Raw genomic sequence first — 21,742 nt, forward strand, 5'->3', positions numbered from 1 at the left:
GTGAGCCAGGAAGCACCAGTTGGTGAATTGGACGGTCTTGAACCTGGCTTTCTTTGTACAAAACGCTACCTTTTACCACTAGAGTCTTCCATTGAGTTCCGTAAGCCTGTCGGACTGCCACACTGTTAAGGTTAGGTGGTCCTTCTGCTCCATTCTCTTTTGCTTCGAGTACCTCACGTAGGTCAGAACCATTCAACTGCGCTTGTCTTAACTCGGCTCTGGTCAGGTTGGTAATTCTGGAGCCATTAAGCTGGTAGCATCACAGTAACTCATGGGAACTCCTCTCGCAGTCCCTCCAAGAAAGTCTATGAGACAAGTTTATTCAGTAGGTCGGAGAGTTTCATTCAAGCAAATCGCACTCACAGTAGCCAACAATGTCGTCTCTTGGTATAAAGAGTATTCTCTCTCTCTGGAAGGTGGCCTTTCTGAAAGAGCATCAGCACTGATATTGTTAATCCCTGTGCAGTATTTTAACTGGAAATGGAAAACTGATATGACCGCCAGTCAGCGATGACCTGTGGCATCTAATTTGGCAGATTTGAGGATGTAGGTCAGCGGTTTGTCTGTTTGTATGGTGAAATGTGCTCCATAGAGATAATCGAGTATTTCAGTCAGTGCCCACTTAAGAGCCAGGAATTCCAGCTTGGGGGTTGGATAGTGCATTTCAGATGGACTTAGTCAACGATGGGTGAATGCCACAGGTCGGATGGCACCCTGATTTTCTTGATATAGCCCTCTGCCCAATCCACCAAGGCTGGCATCGACCTGGAGTACATGGGGCAGCTGTGGATCGGTATAAGCCAGTACGGGTGCTTCTGTGATTGTCTTCTTCAACTAGGCAAATGCTCGATCATACTCAGCGGTTCAAAGCCGTCCAAAGGTCTCTGGGTTGATAAAGAGCATCACAGTTGACTTTCCTGCAAGGCCTTTCTTTCTGCGTGCCAGGTAACCCTTGGTCAGGTCGGTCAACCGCTGGGCTATATTGGCAAACCCAGGCACAAACCTTCTATAGTAACTGCAGAACCCCAGGATTGTACAGGTTCTGCAGCTTTGGCCAGATTCCGAGTGCTTCCATCTTGGCAGGGTCCACACTAACTCCTTCAGCCAACACGTCACGGCCGATGTTTTTCACGCTGTGGTTCTGCAGAATTGACCTTCAACCCTTGTTGGCAAAGACGATCTAGAACTATGATGGTGCTCTTCTAGGGTTTTTCCAAAGACAATAACATCATCCAGATAAACAAGTGTCTCCAGTAAATTCATATTGCCCACAGGGCACTCCATCAATCATTGAAAATTGGCCAGAGCCCCCGATATCCCTTAGGGCATCCGGGGTAAATTGACAAAACCCAAGCAGTCTTCTCTCTGTCTTCCTGCAGCATAGGAATTTGATAATAGCCATTTCCTAAATCAAGAACTGAGAACCACTTGCTCCTGGCCAGACAGTCAATGGCTTCATCTACTCGGGGCATAGTGTATTGATCAGGGACCGTTCAGGAGCCTATAGTTTATGCCCAGCCGCACACCACAATTCTTTTTTCGTGCTACCACTATAGGCGAAGCATAAGGACTTCTGGGCTCTCCAATGATCCCGTCTTTTAATAGTTCCTCAAGATGGTGTCTGATGTCCTCCGCATTAGCAGGAGCCAAAAGCCTTGACCTTTCTCTGAATGAAGTGCTGTCGTTTAGCTGGATGTGGTGCTCCATTCCATGTGCTTCACCCAGATCCCATTCACTGGTGGAGAATACTTTGGCTCGGAGCAGCAGCTGACTGCGCAGATGTTCCTTCTCTTGCTCGGACAGTATCAAGTCCCCAAAGTTGACCTTCTGAGCATCAAATGGCAGAGATATGCTCTGTGCCACGTTTGCCTGACCACTGAGTCAGTGAGATAGAATGGTGCAATCTTCAGGCCCCCTGGGATTTGTATGACTGTTATATTCGTGAAAGGGACCTTAATGTTCTTCAACCCTTGTCTATTGTCAGTTACAAGTGTAGCAGTGGTCCTCTCAGGCTCAGAATTAACAAGTTACCAGTATTAGTCCAAAAGGGAGCGTACACCAGGCAAGAAGTAATGCTGTTCATTACAGGTGGGCAAGCACAAACCAACCAGCACAGTGGAACAGAACTGGTTGATGAGAGCTGACAAACTGGCTCATAGTGAACATCACTTTTTATGTTGCTAATACGTGTTTACAGTAAGAACCAGTTGCATTTCAAACTTCACATCATCTCAATTCTCATGAAGCTGAGTGGTTAGAATAGGTCGTACCCCTATAGCTAGACTTATGTTTTGAAGACATTATTGGAGCAAATAGACCTGCCCTCTATCGGCTCATCCCTCCCCATGTGGAACCACATTGCTTCCCGCTCAACCCCGCAAACAGTTTACAATTAGAAATATCATAATTGTGCAGACCTCCAGATCTTTATTCATCTGCCATTGGCCCGCACCAGAAAGGACGGAACACAAGACACCCTGAACTAGTGGGAAGGGAAGACATTCAAAACGCACTTGTCAGATGATAACCCTTGCGAACACTATTGTCGACACACTCTGGGCTTGTTACTTTCCAGGGACACCAAAACGTACCGGCTGATTGGCTCTTCTTGGAGCGCCCCTTCATTCCACATCCATTTTCCCATACTCGCTGGCCAAGGGACGATTTGAAACTGCCTGTGGTGTTATGAGAGTGCCTCTCTGGATAAGGTTGATTTCCCAAGCTCCCACATGCAGCTGTCGGGTTGGCTCGCCAACCTTGATTGTATCGCTCTGTGCGGTTTCCAGCGGCTGCAGTCTGCTGGAGACGAGCAGCCTGAATTCAGCGTCCTCCCTCCCTCAGTCACGTTGTACAGGCCGTGTGCTCAAAGCTGGCTTACAGGTTGAGGCCTACTTGCGGTGCCCCCATGAAGTGTGCTTACCTGCGATTTTGCCTTCCCCGTATTTGTGCAGCAGGTTCCCTTGTGTCCATATTGTGCTGTATACAGAGAGTCCCCCTTGCTCCGCTCCATGCTTCGTCCGTGGGGCTAGCTACAGTCTCCCCATGACCCCCTTGTTTCTCCCTTGGCGATGTCCTGGCCCACCCCGCTTAATCCTGCAATTGGTAGGTGCACCCCCATGTCTGCTGCTGGATCAATACCTTCATTACACTAGCGTGCATTGCACCAGCACACCTCCAAGCATGCCTTCGCCCTCGGGAGCCTCCATCGCCAACCTTCTGTAATGGTCATGTTCTTGGAGGCTTGCATAGCCAGGTACCATCACAGTCTTGCCAGGTGGTATTTCAGGTTGACCATGATTGGTGGTGGTCACATCTCATATGAGCCCTTTAGGTCGATCACACTTCTCCATGAATCTCTTTAGGCCTGTTGGCAGGCTGTGTGCATCTTCAGAGTTCAGGCAATCTGTGGGCCAGCCATTTCTGTACAAAGCTTGGCTAACGTACCAAACAGTGTAGAGTTGGTGCCCATTACCAGCAGCACTTCAGGATTTTGGTTCTTCGTGGTGCACACCAACGCCAAGGTGTTCAAAGGGGTGTTCACTGCAGCCACTTCTTGTGTTCGATGGATTTTTACAAAGACATATCCCAGTTATCTACAGTCAGCATCTCCAACTCCCATCAGATTCAGCCCTTACACAGGTTCCAATGGTAGATGAGACATATGCTGGAGATGGTAAGATTTGTACACTATGGTGACCTGGGATCCCCTATCTATAATGCTGCAGTCTGGACATGTCAGCAGCATTTGCAGGGCCGACAGGGACCTGCTTTGGAGTAAATTGACAAGCTGGGAGATCCTAGGGGGCTTTTAAATACGATTACATTATTTTATTCCAATAACAAGGTTTTTGTATGTTTGAATTCTGAGGGTGCTCCGTCTCGTGAAGTTGTGGCCAGGAAAGGGGTATGGCAAGGATTTGTCCTTGACCTTATCATATATATATATATATATATATATATATATATATATGACTGATCTTGCATTGGCCTTACAATCCATGGCCACCTTCCCTCCGAGGCTGGGGTCCTTGGAGGTGGGGTGGCTGGCTTATGAAGACGATATTGTTTTATTCAACCATACACACTGATTCAAGAGCATTAAACGAAGTTGGTAAATTTGTGGAAGCTAATAAATTGATAATTAACCCCAGTAAATCATGTATATTGATTTACAATAAGAACAGTAGCTGTAATAATTTAACATGGCAGCTAAACAAGAGGGCAAGCTCCGAGGTCAGGGGACTCATTTATTTCGGGTTTTCTTTCTCTTCAGAGGCCTCTTTAACTAATATTAAGGAAAGGACAAATTGGAAATTAGAAAGTATGAATATTTCTCATTTGAGTTATCATCCTATGTTTTGCTTCTTCTCCTTAAGCTCATTGCTTCAATTCTATAAGATGAATGTCACCCTGCTGATTCTTTATGGGCTGAAAGGACTACCTGTTTCCATTAGAGGCTGGCTGATGATACTAGAGGGCAGACTCTGGAGGGTGGTATTGGGTCTTCCCAATTCTGTCCCGTTGGTTGTTATTCAGCAGGGAGCTTTGTCTATCTTCCTGGTGGTACACCTACAAATATAACAAATTAAGGGTGTACTTTAAAATTAGGGATGATAACACTGACACTTGGTTTAATTTAGAAATTACAGGATGTATGAAGACTCTTCTGTCTCAGAGTTTATGGAGAGCTGCAAAATCTTTTCAGAGGAACCTTCTACCGATTTGGAAATGGGCTTCTCATGTTTAAAAAGAAAGCTGAAGGATTGAGACCTGGGAAAAAAATTTAAAAATGTAAACTATATAAAGAATATAGAGCTACTTCTATGGCTCTTGTGAAACCCTTATACTATGGGCCTCATTACACGGAAGGCGGTAATGGTTAACGGCCACCGTTAATGGCAACGGTGACCGTTAACCATTACCGCCTTACTACGAGGTCCCTTAGCGGGTTGGTGCTTTAACGCCTGCTTTTTGCAGGCGTTAAAAACCAACCCGCTAAGGGACCTTGGAGCGAATTACGGCACCGCAAAATTGCGGTGCCGTAATTAGCACCTTCCCCATTCCCATAGAGCCCTATGGGGCAGAAATGGGAATGGGGAAGGGCAATGGCGGAAGGGGGATTTACCGCCCCACCAACCTTGCCTTTCCACCAAGGCGGTGCCGGTATTTTACCGGCATGAGCCATGGCGCTAATAGCCTTCCGTGTAATGAGGCCCTATGTGTTGAAATCCCCATCACATGCATTTAGAACTGGGTTTTTAAGGTTTCAAACTAACTGTATGCTTACTTTGGAAGTATTGGGGACTAGGATGATGCAGGTTGCGTCAATTAAAGCTGTCCGAAACTCAGAATAGCATTTGGTGCTATACTGTGAGTTTCTTAAGAACCCTCATATTAGGTTTCTGGGTAGGTTTATTCATTCTCCCTGCTTTGTTATAAGTGAAAATGTATGGTTGCGTATAATGCTTGGAAATACTCTCTCACTGTCCATTGCATCAATACATTTCTTAGAAATAATTTGAGGAATTAGGAGATATTATGACACTTACAAATGATTTATGAAATCTGGCGGATTGAATGTTTAATATTGGAATGTTTTTGTATAAGATTGTATTCATTGTTTTTAGAAAGATAATCGCTTACCTTTTCATTTATTGAAATGTGGTTGTTTTATCTTAATGTTATTGACCATTTGAGTATATGTTTAGAATGTTTTTTCACTCTGTATGTTTTGATTGACTGTGAAAGTTTTGATATTTAACCATGACACAATAAAGAAGTGTTCTGTGCTGGGGGGAAGGGGGCTCAATCCTAACGCACATCCCTTGACTGAGCTGTAGTGACATTGTACAAAAGGCTGCTCTGCCCCAAACATGCAATTGTAGGCCTAAAGGGTAATTGTGTGGGCTGGAGTGAAGTGTACCTGGGTTTCAAATTAGTTAGCTTTTCAGAGTTTACATGAAAAGGTTGTATGGTTCCCCCATCCTACTAGTCCCAAATATTCCAATACAGTGTATAACCTGAAACTACAGATTACCCCACTGAACAATATTGCATATTTACAGGAATCAGAGCTCTAAAATGACCTTATGTGAGCAAGATATTTTGCAAATACTGACTTTTTACCACACATCAGTCTTTACAGTATTTGATTGCTTGTTATTTCATTTTCACATCATAAAATCAGGAATACAGGTACCAGAATGCAACGTGATGGCACCCTAAAAACCTAGACTCACTCAGCAGATCACTGACATGGGCCAACTTGATGTGTCTTTAACCTCTTACAGAACAATGAAGAGTGATGGCTGGAAGGTTTTAAATTAATTAAAAACCAGTTACAAAAACTTTGGGCAACTCTCCAACCCATTATTTATCAGCTTGCCATACCATTACAATAGGGGGAAGCCTATATGCAACTCAGGCTTGCTCCCACCCAAAAGGGGCAATCCACTCCTAAGTGCAAGGTCACATCCGTACTGCACACGACCACATGTAACCATAGACATGTTTACACTCATTGGGCCTCACCAGTAAGATGTGGCTCGGATCATTGCAGGCTTGGGACCAACTGTGAAGAATAGACTTCTGCCCTGTAGGAGTGCAAGAATGAGTAGAGGCTAAAGCGCCTACTGAGCCCTCACACGTCTACAAAACAAGAGTGCACCCAATCATAGAGGAAGAACAGGCAAAGTTAAGAGATATACTTCCTTTGCCTTTTGTGGTAACGTGGCCCGAGGGAAGGCTATACTCTAAAGAGGGGTGTGAATATGAAACAGTAGCAACCCAAAAGGCAAAGTACAACAGTCCAAAATAAAAAAAGTTCAATGTAGGTTCTGTAAAAATATACGTACATTAAACACACCATATGCCATAATAACTAAAAGAAAACAGTACAAAAACCCACTTTTGGAAAGAAATCGGAAGATGGAAAGTAAGCAAGATGAAGCACTCTGGGTAACGAGACAGGGGTAGAAAGGCAATACAAACCACAATTTATTTAAAAGAGGATATCCTCTCCTAGCAAAAGGGATTAAAATGACCTACCTAGTTTCTAAGGCCCAGAAATGGACCAGGGAGGCAGTCATCAGGCAATAATATATTTGCTCCGTCTTAGCTGTTCGGCAACAGCGAATCAGTCTTCTATGCGCTGTGCTGGCAGGTTCAATTTTAGCTAGAATGCAGCAGATGCGGTAGTCCAGATGGCAAGCAGATGTCGAGTCAGGATTCAAACTGAAGGTTGCTGTGGTTCGAAGCGAGGCTCAAGTGAAAGGAAGCCCAATTTACAGGGGTACCCCTTAAGTATACGGGTACCCCTAATCACGCTCACACCAGATTACAGTTCACCCTTCTAGAAAATTAAGGCCAAGAGTCTTTATCTTGCAAGGATAACAAATCTGATCTGTACAGACATGAGGATGGAGGGGGGGGCCCTACAACTCTGCTCCCTGAATGGCATTCTGTCCCTCACCGTTCCCAGCTCCTGCCAAGCAGGAGCCTTATATACTGTTTGACTTGGTCACTGGATACCGGCATGGCTCATCCAAAACTGTCCTTCGCTTACAAGGGATGCTGCAGTCTTCCTTCTTACATGGCCGGGTTTCCATTTAGGACAAACTACTTAAAATACTGCTGCCTATGCAAGAATACATTGTAGCTCCCGTTTATCATCATTTTGCTATATTATAAACATATTTTCCCATCATACTCTCAATACTTCACTCAATATACTCATATTTTATCTGGTCCAGTAATTCCCCTTAAATCCTTATTTTCATATAATGTTGCATTGTGGGCATGAGCATGTACATTCCCCAATTCCTAGTCTGCGTGGGCTTTTGATGGACAGGAAAAAGCTGCTGAGTTACCTCATGCTCTCCGTCAGCCTTAGCGAACACCAGGCAATGCCTGCAGTCTATTTTAAGCACAGGCTGCATTCTCTTTACCGTGCTTTGAGATTTTAAAACTACATAGAATAACATTTACAAGTGTATTCAGCTAATGGTTATTTGCACCTTTTACTTAAATACTAACTATCTTCATTTAGCGCCTGGCCACACCTGTGTGTGAATATTTTTGCATGAAAAAGCTTTTCCAGGGCTTAGAGAAGTCTTGCCTAATTGTAAAGCGCTTTGGGGGTGCAGGAAGGAGCTAGCTCCTCCCCAACACAAGCAATGTGGATCATGGAGATCACCAGGTTCATTTCCACGGTCAAGGTATGACAGCAGACAGGTTGATGTCTGGATGTGCAAGCCGAACTGTTTCGATGGTGTGTTCGAAGGTTGTGGTTCGATAATAACACCAGGGTTGGGTCGACTTTCAACTGGATTAGTGATGAAAGGGCGGGTGGTTCGAGGAATGCAGGTGCTCGATGCATCTTTGTTCGAGCTGAGGCAATGACATACTTCAGTTAGCATGGGGCAGAGTGAATTGGTTTGAACAAGCAGGACAGCAGTTTGAAGGCCGTCAATTTCCAAAGGAAGCTCCTGGGGGTCCTATTGGTTCAAGCAGGCTTGAATCATGGTTTGCAGAGGTTCAACATCGAAGAGGTAGGAATCCTGGCTGTATTGGCTTTTTAGTGCTGCGAGTCCCACTCCAAGGTCTCAGGGGCAAAAGCAGTCTTTGCTCTGGGGCTCCAAAACCTGGTGGAGACTGGCATACACCTGCAGGAGCCCTTCAGAAAGAATTAGGTCCTATGTGCCAGTGTGGCTGGCAGACAGGCAGGCGTTGCTCCGGGAGCTGGTCACCCCCAATGTGCCCTTGCAATGGATAGGGAACAGAACTTGCCTTTGACTACCTGTCTTCACCTCACAACTGGATGACTTTGGAAAGGACAGCTCTCCCAACAGGGTTCAAACAAATTCTTCTTCAAAGCTTAAGTACATTGGTGAATCAGAAGGAGTGGCAGACCCCTTCATTTAAAGGCAAAAGCACACCAGTGCGTGGACTAAAGCAAGCTTGCTTTAAGAGCTGTGAGTGTGTAGAAGCAGGAAACTGATAATAGGTGTCATCTTGTGGCCTACACACTTTTATTAAAATCAATAAAGAAACCTATCTCTCCCTACTTCTAAGGGGCTTCAGCGTTCAGAATTAAGATTTGATGATCACAAGCTAAAACCAGCTCCTGGCTGACCAAGACCTCACCCTATAGGCAAAAGCTACAGCAGGGGAACTTGGAGCTACCAGAAGATGGTACTTGTGGCCCATTATTTTTGATCCATTGTGTTTAAATGTGTATTAGATGTGTTTTAATTCTTCTTTATTAACATTCTTAAATATTATAGTTTGTCACATATACATGTTTGTAAGGCACCGGGTGGCGTGAAGAGCCAAAAGTATCTCCTGGTAACTGTTGGTTTCAAGCTACCTAGGCTCCCATAGGCTACAAGCAGGAGCTAAATAGCTCCCAGCTCCCCTCAATTTCTAACTCTGCAAGTGCCCGGTCTCAACCTAGCAAAACTTTAGTGAGTTGTCAGAATGTACGTCAAACTTAAATGTTCTGCATCTTCTGTCAAGATACCAACTAATCTAACCCTAACCCTGTAAACATAAGTCTTTAAATAAGGTGAAGTTTGTGTTTCTTTCTTCAGGAGAATGACTCCCTTCTCTTGGTTTCTTGCTTCTGTCTTATAGTAGAAGTAACTCCTACAATGTTGCATCACAAAGTGCCAGGTGAATGACTACCTTCTCCTGGTCCTTCTATACAAGTTCTCCACGGGGGTCTTTAAGCACTCTTGCAGTAAAGTTGTATTCCTCTCTTTAATTCCTTCCAGGAAGTAGAAAAGCTCATAGCCTTATTTGGCTTCCATTTACCTTTCTGATGAGGGAGATGGCTCCCGTTCCCCTCTACTTGGGCAGCAGTATTGGGTCGACCACTGCGATGAGGAAGAGGATGCTCAATGACATCTGCTTCGCAGTGATATTTGATTGACCACTGCAACCAGGGAGATGACTCCTGATGTACTCTGCTTGAGCAGTGGTATTTCTCTGGCCACTGTGACGATGGAGAGAACTCCTGATGCACTCTGGCTCAATTGTATGGTTCAAGTTGTCACCACTGTGACGAGGGAAATAACTCCTGATGCACTATGTCTTCTTGGTTTGGCATTGGGGACCCCTCCCAGTCTTCCTGCCGTTCCCGTGTCCTTGTTCTCTGTTGTGAGACGGCTTGGTTCTTCCCAGGGTCATGGGTTCCTTCCTCTGTGATTTCTGACACCTGCATGTCTCCGCGGCAGGCTCCAGCTGTCTTGGCACTGTTTCCAGACCTCGATTACTTCTTTCTTCTGGCAAGTAAGCTCCCAGCTGGCTCCTGGGACATTGTAGCAGCATCCCGTTCTCTGCAGCCTCCGCCTGGAGGAACAGCTTCTCCGCATCACTGGTTCTCCCGGTTTGAATCTCCCGGACAGGACTTGCCTGCTGCTGGCTTTCGCAATGGGAGCTCTCTACTCCGTTCTTGCTTTATACTTTATATTGTTGACTCCGCCATGCGTAAAGTCAAAACCATCCTGGAAAGTCTTTGTGAGCCACCTCATTGCAGCACTTTGAGGACTTTGCCATTGGTTTCTCATGTTATTCTTCATAGCAGTATGTTCTACATTTGTCACAGTCATGGCTTTACAATAATGCATGTTTCAACAAACAATGAAAGGGTGACCATGAGCGTGGGGGTCGGGGGGGGGGGGGGGGGTTCTGTGACAGAGCGGTAGGGAGTCTTTTCCACAGGTGAACATCCTTATCCCCAGAAGGGGAGTGCCTCCCTATGAAGTCCTCCTGCATATTACCAGCCCTAGGGGGACTATTGGGTAGCGGCCTCACTTCCCTAGCCTCATAGGAAAGGGCTCCCCCTGGAGGAGAAGTGCTGAGACCTGGTGAATTGTCACAGACTCCAATCCCTGTTTTTGGTGGACTTTGCCTTTAGACATCATAGCCAAAGTCCTTTGTTTTAAAGTAAGTGGCAGGAACAGGAAGGGAGACAGAGAGAAAACAAGATGGTGGAAATCTTCTTCCGGCTGGTCTGCGCTCCCCAGTCTAAACTAACCCCGCCCCCTCCTTCCCTTGTCAGTAGCCTCAAAGGCCCTTTTAGTATGCAACATACTGGTGTGAGGTTAGTCCTTTTGGGGTAGCTGTGCCCTTTGAATCCTGTTTTCCTGGCCAGTTCCTGATGGGAGGCTGGCTAACTGGGGAGAGGTGTTACCCCCTCACGAAGGATTAAAAGGAGAGGCACAGCCATCCAGTATCCTTCCCCGCCACTTGGCATGGCCATGTTCTGTAACCAGAATACACATAACCCTTTCACAGTGTAGCTAGGCTCACAGTGCTGACAAATATATGATAGATTGATATGGCTTGGCTAATTATGGAAGGACCTAGCCACCATACCTTAAACTCGGGTATGGCTTATATTTTAAGTGTATAACTACCACCAGGACAGTAACTCTCATAGTTATGGGATTTTGGGAACAGGGGTGCATGTATTAAATGCAGACCCTGTGCTGCAGAGACATGACTGTCACTCCATGGTCAAGAGGGCACCATGATCCCTGGCCCTGCTCTTTGCCACTTGAGAGTAGGTGCTCCAGATCAGGGTACTGATCCAGCAGGGCATAGGCGTACACTAGGCATTTCAGCTGAACCTTAGGAAAGGGGGACAAGGCTAGTAGGTCAACCTTTCTGAGACAGAATTAACACGTCATTTTATTAATGAATTTAAAAGAAAAAACCCAGGGATTCTACACCCTTGCCAGATGGCAATTTCTCACACTCACGTTTGGGCATACTGGTTCCACTCTGGGTGACTAATGCAACACTGAAAAATGATAGCTGGGAGGTTTTGAAGGAGTCAAAAAGTACTGCCAAAGTGCTGGACAACCTTTTATCTCCCTCCTTAGTGAGGCATTAGAGATAACGTCACCTGCTTTTAGTCCTTGTTTGATGAGGATTAAGTCACACATCTTATTTTTATGCATGATGTCAATACAGTTTCCAGTCACACAAAAAATAAACATACCTTAAATTTACAGAAATTGACGGGTGGTTTACAATGACAAAATTGCTTTAATTTGCAACTGATTTTTTTTTTTTTTTTTTAAAGAGGCAACAACTGGGAACTAGATGAATATTTCATGTTCCAGTACAGTTTGTTGGTTTGAAAGGGGGCTGGCATAGATATTTCTAAGCAGCCTGTTTAAGCAACTGTCCTTTTCCTTGCTTGGAGGTATGACTGGCCCTCCGATTCACTGCATGCTTTATCTATCGGGACCTAACTGCCCAGAGCAAACAGCAAATCCCCAGCCGGGCCTCCTAGAGTACAGCCCTGCCTCCACAAGGCTATGGTCACAGCACAAGTTCAGTGATCATGGCTTGGTGTTGCCCCTGTTTAAACTGTCGAAAGCCGCCAGTGTTGAGAACCTTTCTAACGTGTAAGGTCAGAATATTTGCATAGCTAGCAGAAAACTACATTTCCCATTTAAAAATGAAGTCGTTGTCGCTTCAGGGTATTTGCAACATTTGTTATTGCGTCTACACTACACAAGCCCATGTAATTGTTTTACGCTGGTCACAAAACCAGGATTGTCAATTCATGAAAACGTCAGGGATAGTGGAATTGACACACACCCGATGACATCATAGGAATTAGTGCTGCATGGCCATTGACTCTGATGATGTCACAAGAAGGGATATCATATGCCCCCTGGTAACACAACTGAAAGTGAAAACATCCTACATTTTATAATTAATACAGTGATAGTTTTTAAAGCAGACAAAACACTATTTTAGATGTGAACCATATTTCAAATATGGTGCTTTCTTGATATGCCATTGGGTTCAAGATATGAAAAGGTTACACACAGCAGAACCATCATAGGCCAAGGAAACTTCCTTCATATGACAATACAGGCGCATATAATAATTTGTTTTTTTTATATTGCGCTTTAATCGAAAGCACTTTACATAGGACATATTTACATACTATTATTACCCAATCGAAATGCATACTCATTTATTGACCTCGGAAGGATAAAAGGCTGAGTTGACCTTGCCGGGATTTGAACCTGCGACCTGACAGAATAAACACAGATCACAGCAATGAGTGTTTAACCAGCTGAGCCATCTTACCTGCTTATGACCAGTTGCTATCATTTTATGGTGCTTATACTAGCATCACCTTTCACTGCATATTCATGTAGTGTCATAATATGGAGTGAAGCCTACTAGAAACAGATATTCCCGCATATACCAGTTTTAGTCTCATATGCCAGGCAAATCTAAATATGTAAGGTACAAACGGACATATCCAGGAGTTTTCAAACCACACATAGCTTTGCAAAACAGCACACGACGGCTACCAACCGTAAAGCACCCCCAAGCTCAGCGAACCGTGTTTACCGAACTGAAGCTGCCAACATCACATCACTGCATCCTTGAACTTATCCCGCTCGTTCCCACTAACTCACCCCTTTCCTTTTCAGAACCACCAGAGCACCAGGGGACCACTGTAGTGGTGATAATGCGCGGTACAAATATCCTTTAACATGAACATTATATGCTAAGTGCAGTCTCCAATGCCTCAGAAATACCATCTAATGTCACTTATAGTCTCATAATCCTGGTATGGTCATCATATAGAAGGCCCAAACTCGCAGATGCTGACATGCGCAAGTGCAGCCTCAAACTTCCAAGTCATCTAAAACCAGTAAATAATTCACAAGCCTTACAAACTCACCTAATGTAAGGTACAGACTGAAATGTGCAGGAGCAGCCATCATATGTCAACCACAATCTCAAATGACATCTAATGTGTTCTATCGCATGAATAAGGGATACATATGAGTGAACCAGCGGGTATTAGAACCAATGACCACCAGTTCAACACAGATCCCAGTCATGGATGTGTTCGTCCACCAAAGCAGCACAGGCCCTACTTAGCTCATCAAAGAATGCATACTTCAGTTTACAAATCATACCATGCAAATGTTTGCTGGCTGTTGGTAACGGCTTTTATTACAAACAAAATGGAGCGGCTCAACAGTGATCTTTATCTGGTTGCTGTCACAATGAAAACATTAAAAAAACAAATCTCTAAATATTCCTTACTAAAAACAGCAGCATTGGCAAGAACTCAGCACCCGACCCTTAACGTACTAAAATATCTGTTCTGTTCTATCGTCCGCACTGGACTCTGCCAAACTCTCCTATTCATAAACCTAATCAATCATCCCCACAAGCTTTCATCTGCCCTCCAAGCTTTACTCACTCCTCGCAAGCCAATATCCATTTCCGCCTCCTCTGTACACTAATGACTCACTACTTTTCCTCTCTGCTGATGACACTCAAATCTTTTCCTTTTCCTCAGTCTCCCCAGCCATCCCGGAACCAACGATCTCACTGCAACCCATCACTACATGGCTGGTGCTAAACTCTTCAAAAATGGAAGCCCTTTCCTCCCCCTCTGACCTCCTCGCTCTGGGCTTGCAATCTTGGTGCCCCCTTTGTAGCAACCACCAACTGCAACAATTCATCACTACCCCTGCAGCTGCTGCTTGTATTGACCTTTTCAACATTTGAAAAAATGGGTCAATTTCGTACTCACCACGCTATGAAAACTAATCTCCACCCGCATACTCGGCAAACTCGTCTAATGCCTGTGCCTTCTCCTTGGCTTACTCTCTACTCCTTCCTATCCAACCCACCCAAATCTTCCACTTCCACCTACTGACATCATGCTTGATGGCAGCGCACACACAACCACTCTCTTCTCCTAACTTACAAACCTATCAATGTTCTTGCCCCTCAGTGCCTAGCTGACTATCTCTGTCTCCTCACTATTTCATTTCCTCTACTCTTCCTCTGCACTAAACCACACTGTCCCATGCATCACCCCCGTAACGCCTTTCGCTTCCGCTCTTTCTGCTTATTCGCCCTGCTTCTTTGGAACCTGCTGCCTTATCACAAACAGAGCTAGCCCAATTGTGGATATGTTTAAAGCTCGGCTTAAACTTCACCTACTAGCCAAAGAGGGAGCTCCCTGCACGCCTCCTGCATACCTGACCCCGAAGCCCAGCTGAAGATGTGTGGGGGCCCATTTCAACATGATGGTTGCCAGCCCACCCCTGCTTAAAGAGGTACAGTCAGAGACAACCGTGGGGTGCATACATTATAATGGAGACAAATACAGCCGGGGTTAATAGTCGCCGATTATCACGAGACAGCCACCCAGCAGGGAGCTGAAACATTAAAATGCGCTCTGGAAAGCTAAAAATCCTGCTTTGTCAGCAAGTGGATGATATGGAGGAACCAGTGATGAAAGGTAACAGGGCGATAACATTTCTGTATACCCTGAGGGAAGTGAGAGCCGGAAGGGATCCAGAAAACGCAGCTTGTAAGGCGAGCTATGCAAAGCGTGCATTGAAAGCCCCAGAACAAAAGTAATATATAAAGGAATATAGTGCTGTGTTCAGACCTCTCAACTCACATGCTTTTGGCAGGTGTCACCTGCCATGAAATTTGTCCACACATCCGCCCAGTCCCTACCCCGCAAAAAGTTATTTTCTGTTTTCACCCGCCCTCGGCACAGACGAGGTTCAGAGCTATGTGTGTTGTAAGACTGCGGACTGGCAATATGGGGGCCGTTGCTGAAGGCCCCCTGAGGCTCAAGGCCTCTTACAACTGAAAAAGATGAACGGCCCGACGCCGTCCATGCTGACCCCACCACGCCTTCCAAGTGCTGCGTAATAATAATGTAATTTTGTAAATTTGCGGAGTACTCCTCTTTAGTAAACAGCACTTGTGCCCCCCAACCCTCCAGATTAATGCTGCATTTGTAAGTCGTTTTTTGTGTGCTTGCTCTTTGTTCCACTTGGTTCAGACCATGGTAAAGTGGCTCACCACTTGTTCTTGTCTAGGTGCTATTATACAGGTACCCTTTCTGGAAACGCCTCTGCCATTGTAAATGTGTTATTGATGCTCTTCATCCAATGAATAAAAATAAAAGAGGTCTTCATGCTTGGTGAAGTAAGCAGACACGTGTGCAGTGCATTACTTAAACGTCAGAAGCGCAAAAGCCCCACAGTGATGTTTAAAGTCTGAGCATGTGGAGAGGGCCTGCTCTTCCTTTAGTCCCTTGCACACACAAGGGTCACTGCCAGTGGCACAACACCATTCTGCTGATCGGGCTCTAGCCTCCCCACCCCCAAATTTTGGGCTATGTTCACTCGACCTGGCTGACCTACAGAGCCATGCGTGGCTGGACAGAAAAGGGCACAACCATTAAACGGCACCTGGGTTCTCTTTGTTAATACAGGCCCTACAATTACTAACACAAAGCATTTCACTGTTAGCACATGCATACATTTTTAGGCAATTCAAATCGTGATGCGGGGTTAGCACTTGCATGCCAGGGAAGTGATTAGAAGTGTAGAGAGGGGATAGTTGACAGCTCACGTTCACAGCAGTCCTTAAGTGGGTGCTTTCAGAGGTAAATGGCAGAGTTAAATGCTTTTAACATTGAATCTTCACCATCTCATTGGAATGTGTAAAGAAGTTAGATGCCCCTACACACAGGGCCGGCCTAGGCGGCCAGAGCACCCTGGACACCAAAACAAAAATAGTGCTGATCAGCTCCCTACGCATTTAATTTCAATAGGGCGCCTACCACGCCTTCTCCCACCAGGCCAGCTGGTGGGAGACCTTGAAAGACTCCCCTGAAATGTCGTGGTGGGGGGGTTAATGGCAGGGCGACCCGGAAGGGCGCCCAGGCAGCCCACCCATAAGGCCGGCTCTGCCTGCACAAGTAAGTTTGCACCTTTGCGCACTTGCTGTTGGGAGAAAGGTGAGGAGGGAAACTTTTTCCTGAAACTGGCGGAATTAAAATTTTACTGTGTTTGTACAGATACTGAAAAATGTACTCACACAAACGCAGTAAAACTTTAAAGCTGCTACTTTCAAGACTTCCATCGCCCCACTGCCTCGGCAAAATCAAATGCTCACATCAGCCCCCTCCCCACGGATGGGAGCCAACATATAACCATATTATGTGCACTTTCCCCAAGTGTAGGGGGCTTATGTGCGCACTTGCTTTTTCTTCGGCATACGTGTTATGTGGCTAGAATAGTATTTAGGTACAGTCAGTGTAGACACTTATTAGTGTGGCAAGACCTTATATGTACAAGTGGTAGGGTGTACAATGTACTTTTTTTTAAAGAATCTTTTTCAAAAGTTGCTGTCCATGGCATATACAAATTATCAAAGCAAATAAATGTGTATGTCTTTAAATCAAATTACATGTTCATTCTTACTGGTACGTTGCTTTATAATTTACCATTGTATTTTCATAGCTCCCAACTCACACGCTTTTGGCGGGTGTCACCCGCCTTGTAAACATCTGACTCACCCGCCAAACCTCTTGCATGCCCATTCGATTCAATGGGCCTCTCACCCGCCAAAAATAAAATCGGGTGTTTTCACCCGCCTTTGCAACATAAATGGTTGAGAGCTAGGTCTTCTTGGTCCTCAAACCAAGCGATTCTTGGGCATGGAACAGAAGGAGTGGAGCCTCCAAGTTAGCCCCACCCAGTTCCAGTTAGTACCCCTAAAAAGTTAGGTTTCGTTGCGTCCCTGGTCACTGCTGCTACTCTATCTACCCCTAAGTACCTGCTACAAAAAAATTCTTAGATTTTTTTAACGGTAAACAATCTATAGAGTGCTGCTGGTATATACTGTGTACCTTGCTCATTACTCGGTCAAAGCCTGGCGGTTGCCACAAAGCCTTAACAGCCTCCCTTAGGGCGCTGGTGCACAGTTTGGAGCTCATGCTTTCTGGTTGATCACTGCAGTTTCCCGTTCAACAGCCACACTCTGTGCATCGACCTTCAGAGCTGTACGAAAGCTCTGGGGAAGACAGTTCACTATACGGCCGATGCACCACCTGGCCATCTTGCACTGCTAGCGTTTTCGGTTATACTTATGATGGGCGGCCATGTAAACACCAATTAATTAAGGAATGCTTTAGGTAATGCTTTACAATTCTAGTTAACACATACATGTACAAAATGCTCTCAAATATTAGCCGCGTAGCAGACTTAACACAGGGACCGTTTTCTTTTCTGATAAAACGTTGATAATTCCACGACAATCTGGAACTTTAAAAAAATACGTAAATAATTACATGGTATTAAAAGATTTGCTGCTTGAGTGCTGTATTTGTGCCCGCAGTATCACTGTCATGACTCATAATGTATATTTCGAACCCAGGAAATACCTTTCGTCCCAATCACTACGTTTCCCTTAGGCACATGTGGTGGCCATTTTGGTGTGGGAATGTGCTCTTACGCGAATTAGAAGACCAAGTTAAAAAAGAAAAACTCCTATAGTCATTTTGAAGATTTATTTCCCAAAATGATACTTCTAAAAATGTTTTTATCGACTATATGAAGAACTTAAGTCACAATGTTTTAAGTGTTAATGTTCACATAAATACGGAAACTTACATTGCAAGATGGCCACCAGTTTCCCCACAGAAATGTACTGCACAGCCGGGACATTCTTAAATGCACGGTTTCTATGTCCATCTGGGTGTGCCATGTTTTCAGTATTTGAATGTCATTCATTTGATTATTATCCCACTATGACGTCAAGGGGGCGTGTCACATGCTTCATCTGGGTATATACAATGTTACCAGTGGCAAGTTTGTGTAGGCGGCGCTTAATTTTGTCCTGGAGTTTGGCTGTTTGCAGAAATTGGCAGATATGTCTGGAGAGTTATTGATTTCTGAGGCCGGGGTGTCAGCTGCAGAATGTACTGGGAAGGAGGAAGACGCGGAAATATCTCTTGCCCGGGACAGAACCCAACAGTGCGCAGAGTTTTCAGCTATCACCAGTTGCGACCTTGCTGTGGCGCAGTGCTACTTGGCCGAGAACGACTGGCACATGGAAGTATGTGCGCGCTTACCAGCCATCGTCTCCTTCCACCCCAGGCATTCTCTTCTTGCATGCGTGACAATATTATGCCAGCTACGAGGGGGTGGGTGGGGCTTGCATTTTTCCCTGTTCCTTTTTTGTAGTCACAAATAGTAATATTTAGCAACTGTTGTTCTTTTTAACTTGCTTGGGCTCCATGCTAAGAAACCTACAGTAGGTGGTGCAAGCTTTTTGCTTTACAAATGCATATCATATTTTAAAAAGTACTCCAAAATAAGCAAATGCAATTTAATTGTGACGTAAAATCAAGTTTTATATGTTCAAGCATGAGTTTCAAGCTAGGAGCAGTAGAAGTGTTGTGGGGATAGGGTGGCCCCAATTTTTCAAAATGGTTTTGCGGTACCCTTTAGACATGGTAGTACACCATGAGTGGCCTGCAGTTTGTGTGGTTCCATATGGTGTCGTTTGCGCCACCACCATCCACATTTTTTGGTAACAGTGGTAGATGGCATTTTCATACATACACAGGGCAAAAAAATGACAAAACTGGACCATTTTACATGTGGGACACTCTGTGTTAGATCTCTGTGCAAGCCAAGTAGAAGGTCTTCTGGCGACTACCCTGGCACTCATGAAATGTGTCCTGCATGTAACCATGTCACCCCCAAACCTCATTGAACTGCAGCGGCTCTCACTGCAAGCATGTATCATCTTCAAACCTTGTTGTGTCATCCTGCCTGAAGTCCACAAGCTACCTCGCTGAGCAACTCAACATCTCTGGTGGTCTGCTATCCACTAGAAGTTAGGAAATGTACAGACTTGAATTACAATGGCGCAGGAAGGAAAGTACCATAGGACAGGCCTTCTCTGTCTATGCTCCAAGACTCTGGAACCTCCTCCCTGTCAACATCAGGCTTGTCCGTTGCTTCTACAGTTCAGGGAAGAGCACAAGACCGTCCTCTTCAAGGAATGCTCCTCCTTAACACTTAGGTCTACACACCCTGCATCCCCCCCCGCCATGAGACTTGGTGACCTGCTCCCCATTGCCTACCCTCCTGAATGCTTGTAGACTGCTTGCCTGCTTTTTTTTATTCTCTGCTTCCCTCACTGTGTTCTTCGCCCTATGATTGTGAAGCTTTCCGTTGCTTCCCGAAGCTAGGTCTGTGCTGAGTAAGTGATGCAAACGTCCCAATTTGTATATTGTTATTTTGCATTTACATAGCGCCTCATATACCATTGGTATGGTCTGAAGGCGCTGGTAGGTTGAACGCCCTTGGGAACGGAAGTTCATATCAGTAGAGAAAGTAGAGTCAATAAGGTGCGTGTGAGCTCCGGGTATGTGTACAGCTCGTGTGGTATCCGTGTAATAGCTGCTTTCTAGCGGAAGGTGTGATGGTTGAGAGGTCAGGGGTATGTGTTCGTTCTGGCAGGATTTATCCAGATCGGAAGTGGCTGCGTTAGGCCTGAGGAGAACGCCTGGCTGGGGGGTGTGTAACCAGCAGTGATTACTTAGAATGATGTGGACTGAGCAGCGAATGTTGATATGAGAACAGTTATACCGAATGGTGTCATAGTATCTCTGTGTTCTATTTGAGTGGTGATGTAAGGAGAGAGTAAGCGTGTTGGTGAGATATGATGGGTTACATGCCCTTTCAGACATTTCTAAATTCACAGAGAGGCTATTGGGTAGATTTCTATATTCAATTTTCACAGAGAGGCTATTGGGCATACTTCTTAATTCATAGAGAGGCTATTGGGCACACTTCTGAATTCACAGAGCGGCTGTTGGGCACACTTCTAAATTCAGCTTCTAAATGCACACTTCTAGATTCACAGATAGGCTATTGGGCATACTACTTAATTCACAGAGCGGCTAGTGGACACACTTCTAGATTCAGCAAGGCTGTTGGGCACACTTCTAAATTCACAGAGCGGCTACTGGGCGCACTATGCGTTCACCTGTTTTACGCACTCATCCCCTCTACACACTCGTCCCCTCTACGCACTTATCCACTTTAAGGACTCGTGCTTTACACGCATTCAACAGCAATATCCTGTTCCATATATTCATCTCTACCTGTTCTATGCCTTCATCTGTTCTGTACACTCATTCTCTCTGTACACCTATCCACTCTTCCGCCATATACTCATCGGCTGTATATACTCATTCGTCATATGTGCACTCGTCCCCTCTGCGCACTCGTCCACTTTAGGCACTTGTGCTTTACACGCATTAACAGCATTATGCTGTTCCGTATATTCATCTCTACACTCATCTGTTCTATACCTTCAACCGTTCTGTACACTCATCTTCACTGTACACTTATCCACTCATCCGCTCTGTCCATTCATCCGCCTCATCCACTCTATCTACTCATCTACTCGTCCGCTCTATACATCCATTCGCTCTATACATTCATCCGCTCGGTACACTCATCCGCACTATACTTTCATCTGTTCTCTCCATTCGTCCGCTCTATCCACTTGTGCGCTCTATTTATCCGCCATATACAATCATCAGCACTATACACTCATCTGCACTATACACTCATCTGCTCTGTGCATTCGCAGGTCTGTACATTCATCTGCTCCAGTGATCTATACACTCTCCGTACTTCCATATTCATCCGTTATCAGTACTCATGTGCTCTACATACTCATCTGCTTCACGTATTCATCTGTTCTACACACTTATCCGCTGTACGCTCATCCGTTCCGGACATTCATCTGTTTTATGCTATTCTTCCACTCAGCGCATTCCTTTGTCCTACCTGATTTATCCATTCTAGCTAATTCGTCCGCGCCATTCATTTAGTTCACTCCGCAT

The 21,742-nt window shown here is 45.1% G+C and overlaps 2 protein-coding genes across 3 annotated transcripts in view; one reads left to right on the forward strand and one right to left on the reverse strand.

Moving 5' to 3' along the window:
• The window catches only part of ACOT13 (acyl-CoA thioesterase 13), a 179,232-nt gene extending 161,298 nt beyond the window's left edge, over nucleotides 1-17,934 (reverse strand). Inside the window, exon 1 of the mRNA XM_069613617.1 lies at nucleotides 17,723-17,934. Within this exon, the coding sequence (XP_069469718.1) occupies nucleotides 17,723-17,809 (87 nt within the window). The 5' untranslated portion in view covers nucleotides 17,810-17,934. The remainder of the gene's footprint in view (nucleotides 1-17,722) is intronic.
• Nucleotides 17,935-18,616: 682 nt separating this feature from the next.
• TDP2 (tyrosyl-DNA phosphodiesterase 2) overlaps nucleotides 18,617-21,742 on the forward strand; it is a 190,790-nt gene continuing 187,664 nt past the window's right edge. The window contains exon 1 of one of the 2 annotated variants that reach the window (XM_069613619.1): nucleotides 18,617-18,930. In XM_069613619.1, coding sequence (XP_069469720.1) covers nucleotides 18,745-18,930 — 186 coding nt within the window. In that variant the 5' untranslated portion in view covers nucleotides 18,617-18,744. The remainder of the gene's footprint in view (nucleotides 18,931-21,742) is intronic. The other variant, XM_069613618.1, reaches the window with a different exon arrangement.

The sequence above is a fragment of the Ambystoma mexicanum genome, chromosome 5p (genome assembly GCF_040938575.1).
Source record: "Ambystoma mexicanum isolate Mex_15411 chromosome 5p, UKY_AmexF1_1, whole genome shotgun sequence".
Lineage (NCBI taxonomy): Eukaryota > Metazoa > Chordata > Amphibia > Caudata > Ambystomatidae > Ambystoma > Ambystoma mexicanum.